At 44.4% G+C, this 8958-nt stretch overlaps 1 protein-coding gene across 1 annotated transcript in view; it reads left to right on the top strand.

The window, feature by feature from the left end:
• Positions 1 to 3919, top strand: part of ARHGAP25 (Rho GTPase activating protein 25) — an 18413-nt gene extending 14494 nt beyond the window's left edge. Inside the window, exons 7-11 of the mRNA XM_009273792.2 lie at positions 842 to 915; positions 1496 to 1617; positions 1805 to 2004; positions 2522 to 3105; positions 3688 to 3919. Of these exons, the coding sequence (XP_009272067.1) occupies positions 842 to 915; positions 1496 to 1617; positions 1805 to 2004; positions 2522 to 3105; positions 3688 to 3898 (1191 nt within the window). The 3' untranslated portion in view covers positions 3899 to 3919. The remainder of the gene's footprint in view (positions 1 to 841; positions 916 to 1495; positions 1618 to 1804; positions 2005 to 2521; positions 3106 to 3687) is intronic.
• The last annotated feature ends 5039 nt before the right edge of the window (positions 3920 to 8958 follow it).

Below are 8958 nucleotides of genomic sequence, written 5' to 3'. Positions count from 1 at the left end.
GGGGGGGGGGGGGGATTAAAAAGAGAAAATCTCCCAAAGCCAGGGGGGGTTTCCCAACTTGACAACATGGGTTTATCCATTTTAAAGCTTAAATTTCTGGAGCAGATTTAAGAACTGCTCAGCACCTTTTTTCGTTGAGCCCTTGCAGCAAACAGCGAGTATGAAAACCAAGAGAGGAAGGAAACACAACCCCCTGCAGCTTCCATCAGCCTGAGCTGAGAGCAGAGCTGGCCGAGGGCTCTGGGTGAGACCAAGGAAGGAAGTGGGGAATTGGGAGAGGGAGAAGTGCGAAACAGATGGGAACTGTCTTTTCCTAACTATATATTTTGGTGGAAAAGAAGCCCCCCCACTGCAAAAAAACCCACTCACGGATGCTGTTCCTATACACAAAAAAATAAGGCAGATATCCTTGGTAGCACGAGCTCTGTGAACTGCAGTGTTCAGTCCCATATTCCAAGGGCAAATGTTTCTTGTAGGTTGTTTCACTTCAGGATCTTTGGGGTTAAAAATGTCCTAAATGTTTATATACAAGAAACGCAAGGAGATTAGGCATGATCAGGTCTTTCCGAAGAGCTCATCACACAGGTGGTGGGATGGAGGGGACCCTGGTCTTTGCTGCTGTGGCAGCAGCAGTGCCGGGCAATGGGCTGCCTCTTCTTGCCGAGTGCTGTACAAAAACTTGTCCATGTCCATGCTTGGTCTGCCGGAGAAATGTAATTTCCAAGGTGAGCAAATGCCAAGAGGCGAGACCATACAGGGATGGATGGAGTGACCAAGAGCCACTCTTGAGTCCCTATACCTCTGTGAATCTTTATAGAGCTATTTCTTAACTTGCATTTAGGGCCATCAGGAACTCCTGAAGCAACTGTCCTTCCTTCCCAGAGACAACTACAACCTCCTCAGCTATATCTGCAGGTCAGTGCTCTGCACAAGGTATAAACAGCTCAGATTTGGTGTTGGTGAGGAGAAATATCATCCCAAATGCTGAGGCTGACTCCTCTAGAGAGAGCCCTCTTAAGCCGTGTTTTGGTTTCCCTCGAGGCACCAGATCCTGACTTTTGTAAAGGGAAAATTTCAGCCATGGAGATAAACACCTTGACAATGTCTGAGCATAAATGCCTACCCTAAAACTCACTTATGAATCCCTGAGAACTAAAATCAGATGTAGTTTTTCTAGACAAAGCCTTGTGCAACAAAACTGTCAGGTTTCACCCAGCCTGGGTGATTTTTCTGTGGTTTTTAAATATTAGATGGGGGTTTTCCTTTCCTTTTTGATTTTTTTTTTTGGGTGAGCAGCTCATCACATGGTGGTTTTTCTACTGAAACCAATAAGACCCAGCTCCAGTTCGCAGTTTTAAGGCAACTATCTGTTTCTGTCCCTGGGACTTAGAGGAAAAGCTGGATGGATTAATCAGGATTTTATACCAGTGGGTGTGTAAGGCTTTTTGCAGTCTTCCTCCTCTGACTTGAAATATTTGCCCTTGCATTCTGGCAGGTTTCTACACGAAATACAGTTGAACTCTAGTGTCAACAAGATGAGTGTGGATAACCTGGCAACAGTGATTGGCGTGAACCTCATCAGACCCAAGATAGAAGATCCTGCAATTATTATGAGAGGTAAAAGGGACTCCTGGAATAATTGGCATAGGGGCACCTGATGTGCTGAAATCCTCCTTGTCTTCACCCGCATTACTATGTGCATCTCCATTTTGGACACCAGAAGACCAACCAGAAAATGCAAGTGTGGGTGGAAGAAAGCCCATCGCATTGGGTTTGCCGCTGACAGATCTCTAATTTCTTCCAGGCACGCCACAGATCCAGAAAGTCATGACTGTGATGATAAGTGACCATGCAGACCTCTTTCCCCCATCCAAGGATGTGCTGCCCTCCCCACCTGCCCAAAAAAATGACAAGAAGGCCCCCATCCCTCGCAGCTCTGTGGGCTGGGATTCTGCAGAGGACCCTGTGGTGCCCAGGGCGCAGAGCTTGATCCAAAGGCAAATGGTAAGACTAGATCCTCACAGAAATAATAAAACATAAATTTCATAAATGTGTGATTAATTATTATGGGATCTAACAGGTCAGCGAGCCACTGAGAGTGCTTGCTATTAATAGGGTAAAGAGCTGTAACTGTCATTCCTGGAATACCTACATCAGGAAAATGATGTAGATAAATTTTCCAATTTCCTGTGGAAAATCTACTGTTCTGGGAAAAATGAAAACTCCTAAAGTTTTTTAGCTAAAAGGCAGAATAGATGAAACCTTTTCAGTTCATGCTGGTGAAGTGAAAACATTGAGGATTAAAGGCTTTTCTCAGAACGAAAGAATCTCTGCAAAAAGTTCTTTTTAATGGAAAACACGGTGCAAGCCAAAATAATTTTTTATGGAAAACTTGTGGCCATTCCTGTTAGCGTGTTAAAATGTGCCTTTTGTAAATATTGCAGTCCCAGCAGTCTCTGCAACCTGTCTCTGCTCACAAAGCAGGACGAGGCTGTCCTAATGCCACGGCTCTGTTTTACAGAGAGATGACCTGAATTCCAGCAGTGTCCCCGGACCAGCTGCGAGCTCAAGTGCACCCAGAGAAGATAATGGGTCCAAAGATACGCTGGGAATGTGGAAAACGCAGTCAAGGAAAAGAACTCAGACTTTACCTAACAGGAAATCTTCCCTGACAGCTGCTTCTCCGCAGGAGAAAGGCAGCGGTGACAAAAATGACATATTTGCCAGTGACTTTTGGAAAAGCTCCCCCAGGAGCAGCATGCGCTCCGTGGTCCCCGACGGACATAAGAGAACATTGTCTCATGATCTTTTTAAGCTGCTCGACCTTCACCGGGCTTCGACCTACGATAACGTTCCTACCTCCCAGGCAGAAAGTGGGGAAGGCAACGGCTCCAGCCCCAGCCCTTCAAGCAGCAGCTCTGATAAGGAATTTCTACGCTGCCCCAGTCCCAGCCGTCAGCCAAAGGAAACAGCCAGTCCCACCAGCAGCCCTGCCGAGGTCTCCAAGGCTGATCAGGAGAGCAGGGAGTTCCTGCAAAACATGATCCTGAAGCTGGAAAAAGAAATGGAGGTACAGAAAAATGATTACGAGGAACAAATTAAAAGGTAACGCGCTGCACAGTGCTGCTTTCTGGAGAGTATGTAGTCTTCAACTCATGTTATTACAACACCAGTACTGCACAGATTTATTCACCAGTGATACTATACAGTATATTATAGTAATGACTAATGATAAAATATAGTATTATAGTAGGCTATCTAAAAGTCAATGCTCGTGTGCTGTACTCTCATGACATAGTTGCTAATGTTATATTACTACAACATTAATACTCTATAGTTCTTATTACATCATTGTATGGCACTATAATGTTTCTGCAGTAATTACACTGTCATAATTCTTGTTATTACTACAATATTGTACTATTATACTATCCAGAATTCAGTAGTAGCATTATTACATTATTAGTTGTAACCATCAGTGTTACTATAGCTTCACATATTGTTATCATATTATTATATTTCACATGTATTGATTTATTGCATCGTGTTATGTGGCCATTGAGGGTCAGGGGATCAGGACAGAACCTCTGGCTTATTTTATTGCTTCATGACACAGAGGGCAGACTCCTTAGGAGCCAAAGGGCACTCTTCCGATCCAACCCTTTCATGCTCCGTTTCTCTTTGCAGTCTCGAGAAGGAAAACTATGAAGTCTGGGCCAAAGTGGTGAGGCTGAATCAGGACATTGAGAGGGAGAAGAAGAAGTCTGAGGAACTGGAGCTGAAGTTGATGAACGTGGAGCGCTTACGGGAAGACACGGAGAAGAAAAACAAGATGCTTGAGGAGGAGATAAAAAACTTAACTAAATCCACAAGCAAAACTGATGCCAAAACCAACTAGGAGAAGACACCAAGCTGTGCACAGACGTAAAATGGAGCTGCATGAATCCACAGGAATTGCCAAGCAGGTTCAGAGCCAGGGACTTGTATCGTCTGGTGTTCTGCTACTGACCACAGGCTGGTTCGGAGGAAGGAGCCCAGAAGTTAGAGGCTGGTTTATGCTCTGAAACAGGAAATTTCAAAAAAATTCTTTAGCTTTTTTGGTGTGTTTTTTTCAACTCCTCTTTCAGCTGCTCAAGTTACCTGTAGAACAGGCCAATACTTCTTGCTGCTCAATCAGAATATCTTGCACTCAGGAGTTCAGGTTAAGGACACATTATGCCTTTACAACAATAAACCAGCAAGCATCCCTCCTGCCAGCCGGCTGGCTCCTTGTTGGAGACACCCACAGTGCTTCTGAGTGGAACAAAAATCCGGGATCCGGGGAGACAGAAAAGCCCTGAGGTCTGGGGTGGCAGAGCCCGTCACGCAGTGTGCCTGGATGGTGGGCTGCAAATGCTGTCAGCACCACAGTTGAGATGTTCACATTAACACACACAGTTGATTATTGCTCTTATAGAGCAAGAGAAGCCCAGACAGCCCGTCAGGTCCACTGAGAAGAGGTCTCATACAGCATCACTTGCCGTGCTGTGCCAAACCCATTGATATCAAGGCTCCAGGTATAAAATCACAATATCATAAAAACTGCTTTAGTTAAGAGGCTGTTCAGTTATTTTAAATCACTGTTCCTTATAGTCATGTGTATATAAATCCAGCACAGCCGCTGACGAGGCTTTGGAGAGCACTTTCACACATCCATACACAGAGCTCTTTGTGCAGAGGGAGTCCATCAGCAACTTTACCCAGTACAGAAAATGGGGCTTCTGCATTTTTCCTCATGGACAGTTTTCAAAGAATAACAGATTTGGACTTATTTACCACCTCCACTTTTGTTTTTCATCATTTCATCAGCATGGAACACGATTTCCTCAGCCACCTCGGTGGAAACCTGGATTTGCACCCCAACAATGATGCTGGGTCTCTCCCTGTCACTTGCTGCCATCAGCGTAAAGACTAACTGGTCCCGAAGGTCTCATGGTGCCAGTGTGGCTATTTGTAAACTTGTCTGCTTGTTTTCTCACTGCCTGCTAGCAAGTTGCCCTTCCAGCAGTACCACGACGCTGCTGAAGCTTTTGGTGTCGGAAAGAAAATAACAGGACTCTGCAAGAAAACCTTTCACTCCTCATTTATATTAAGGAAGGGGAACAGCAACACACAGCCTCAGCCCAGCCTAGAGCCTTCATGGGAACAGAAAAGGGAAAAACACAGAGATCTGTAGGAGTTTTGAAGCAAGATGTCTAGGACCAAACACGTGGCTCTGTGCCAAGCACGGTGAAGTTAATGCAACAACACTGGATTACTGCTACTGAGGACTTGGCTTTGGTGGTGCAAAAGTTCAGCTCAAGACAGGCTGCAGACCTGCTTGGCAGAACCTGCAAAGAAAAACGAACTGGTGAGAGAAAGGGACACAGAGGAAACTACGGGGGAAGAAAAGGGAGATGGGAGCAGGAAAATGTTATCAGAGAATAAAAGTCAATATTGGGTATACAGCACTCGCTGCTATCAGCCTTGCTGGGGGGGCTTGCCTAGCCCTAAAACTGAGTCTAGACTCCTTAGTCTCAAACTTAGATTCAGCCTGGTGTATTGAATCCACCTTTGCTCAGCTGTGGGTATAAAGTACAGGTAAAGGAAAGGTTTGTGAAAGTTGAGCTGCATTTAAGAATCCGACCCATAAATAGCTCATTCGACCTATAGGCTCTGACTCCAGGTGGTTTTTCTTTCCATAGAATCCCCAGAGACTACACAGCTCCTCACTGTCCTGCCCACAAACCTTCACACCAGGGAATTAATTTTTTCTGGAGGCCTGCATGGGGTTACTGTATGGGGCTACTGCAAAAGCACAGCGCCTTCCAGAGGTCCCACAGCCAAGGTCTTCTGCTCTTGCAATGATCAAATCTGATTAAAATGTTTCAAATCTGATTAAAACGTTTCAAATCTGATTAAAACGTTTCAAATCTGATTAAAACGTTTCAAATCTGATTAAAACGTTTCAAATCTGATTAAAACGTTTCAAATCTGATTAAAACGTTTCAAATCTGATTAAAACGTTTCAAATCTGATTAAAACGTTTCAAATCTGATTAAAACGTTTCAAATCTGATTAAAACGTTTCAAATCTGATTAAAACGTTTCAAATCTGATTAAAACGTTTCAAATCTGATTAAAACGTTTCAAATCTGATTAAAACGTTTCAAATCTGATTAAAACGTTTCAAATCTGATTAAAACGTTTCAAATCTGATTAAAACGTTTCAAATCTGATTAAAACGTTTCAAATCTGATTAAAACGTTTCAAATCTGAAACTTGGTAATTTGAAATCTCAGCAAGGATCACGGCACCTCTTTGCATTGGACCAGCGGGCCTGGACCTGCTGGTGCAGAGCTTCGCAGCCCACAGCCTTGCAGAGGGATGGGCATCACAGAGAAGAGCCCCAAGGAGGGCAGCGTGGCCTCCACCAGGCTTAGCCACCTTCAAAGAGGAGCTACCCAAACCTCACCTTCCCCATCACCTGCATGTCCCACACGCTACCGCATCCTGAGACGACACATTTCTTGTCTCCTGAAGTCTCTTTCAAGCACCACTAACACCATTGGTGCTGCAAGTCAAAGTTCCCACCATGCACCTGTGGGACACACATCTTCCCAACACTCAGATCAAGAGGTTTCCAAAGTGCCTGTGAGATGCATTTTGCCTGCCATCATTTCAGAGCAACTGTTCCCATTCATGATTCTTTTCTGTGATTTCAGATGACCTTGACAGAGCTGCTTCCGTGTTTATTTAATTTTTTACCTTTACAAGAAACTCATTACTAATCTGGGCATGAGGCTCAGGAGTCATTTAGGGAGGAACTTCTCCATCAGGTCTAGGAGAAACGTTGTGAACATCTGGGCTGGAGATGCTACACGCTCCTTTCTGGAAAGATCAAAAGTGTGAAGAGGCAAATAATTCCTTCACAGCCCACAGTAGACTGTAATGACGTGAAAAGGCTTGGCTGAGGCTCAGAAGTCTCCACGATTAGGACAAGTGCACGTTAGTTTAGTATAAACTGTGCATTCCTCCACTTCCGCTGCAGATAGGCAAAACAACCTCTATCAAACCATGACTGTTTCTGAAGATCAGAGTAACTTCTTTGAAGATGTTCTGCCCATTAAACTTTGGAGTGTTTATAGTGGTCATATTTAAAAGATAGACTTTCCAATAGAGGTCAGGTGGGCTGGAAATTCCTAAGTGCATGGGGGGAGCAAGCAGTCTCAGGGAGCAACATGGGCATCGTATGAGCTGGTATTGCTGTTGGGTGCTGTAAGATAAGGAGGGTTTTCCTTTTTTAAAAAGTGAGCTTTTTCCAGAGACAGAAAAGCATGGATCTGCCCATGCCAGACCTGTGGAAACTTTGCATCCTTTTCAACCCCAAGGGTATATCCTCTCGGCTCAGCCACGCAAAGCCCAGAGCCACACCTGAGTACTGGCAATGCCCAAATCCTACTCTGGATTTAATGCACTTTCAGATCTTCTGTTGGAGACACCAGAACATAAGATCCCCAAAAACTGACTGATGCAAGACCTACATTTCCTTCCTCCCTCTCTTTTTGCAGCCAAGCCGTGAAGCTTTTTGGGGAAGGAGTAGCAGAGAAAGTCTATCCTGTTCCTGAAGCAGGGGTTGCTGTTCCTCTGTGCTGCAAGGGGCATTATAAACTCATGGAGGGTTGTTTGATGGCTGCTTTTCAGCTCAGCAGGCTTTAAGCATTGATTCTGGATAACCTAGAACGTGTGAAAATACTACTATCATATAAAAGTACAACAGACTGTCTATCACAGAGAATAAAGAAAAAACCCTGTAGAAAGATCCTTTTCAACCCTGTCCTGGGCACTGTAGGCTTGGAAACTGCCAAAAAGGCAGTTTTTCACACCCCTTAGCCCTCACACTGCACAGCCAGAGGACACGAGCATCCCCTTCAAGGTGATGGGAGACTGCGTAGGATAAACCACAAAAGACACTGAAGATTTTCCTCTCCCTTTAAATGTGATATGGCTTTCCAAATTAGAGCAATTAAAACCACAGATCTGAATGCATCTAAAACTGTTAAATCATGCATTATGGGGTGAAAATATGATATCTTTTAGGATATAATTTTAGCCCTGCACTCACTGTCTAGCATTCTTTGCATTAGAGCAAAAAATCTGTTTCGCTGTTCTCAGGTATTTACTGCATTCATTTAGGAATTCACTTCATTGTATCCAAGTGTTTGGTAGGCGTGAGAGGCAAGAACGTAAAATTATCCTTCCCTCATTATTCTCTTTGGATCCCGAGCCAGTCACGCTTATGCTGACTTATCCCCTCATATTTTATCAAAGCTGCATTTTTGGCATGATAGTAACTTTCCTTTTTTAGCTTGGCTACTGCATAAAATAGCAAGTTGTTGTGGGAGGCGAGGTGGACGTGCGGGAAAAGCATCCAGCCATTATTTAGGATGGCTTACAGAAACGAAAGAAAAGCAGTGAGAACATGTTGTTCCCCCCAGGAATGACAGAGTAATGCAGTCCGTCCTCCCTTTACATGGAAGCTGAAAGATACCTCCAAAACAGGCTGCTTTTAGGAAGAAAAGACTGCTAAATTGAGACTTCTTGTATGAATAATTGTTCACCAAGGTGGGGAGAAAAAAAAGTCCCGAGACTTTCAGCCAAACCCTCCCTGGAAGCAGTCCCACTGTCCCGCTTTCTCTGTGTTTTCCTGCCATCTTGCTGCAGCACAGGGATGCTACGAAGCCAGACCGTCAAACTGGCCTGGAGGAAAAATAACCTGGCAAAAAGGGAGCATCCTGATAAAGCGAGGGCCAACGTGGGGGCAGGAGGAAGCAGCCAGGGTAGCAGGGACCGGAGTTGTCTGAATAAGTACTCCTTTGGAGAAAATGCTCATCTATTCTAGCGCAAAAAATCTGCAAGTTTAGGAATTCTGAGTTATTCA

The sequence above is a fragment of the Aptenodytes forsteri genome, unplaced genomic scaffold (genome assembly GCF_000699145.1).
Source record: "Aptenodytes forsteri isolate BGI_AS27 unplaced genomic scaffold, ASM69914v1 Scaffold127, whole genome shotgun sequence".
NCBI lineage: Eukaryota > Metazoa > Chordata > Aves > Sphenisciformes > Spheniscidae > Aptenodytes > Aptenodytes forsteri.
The sequence above is the reverse complement of the archived record's forward strand: the minus strand, read 5'-3'. Positions and strand labels throughout refer to the sequence as shown.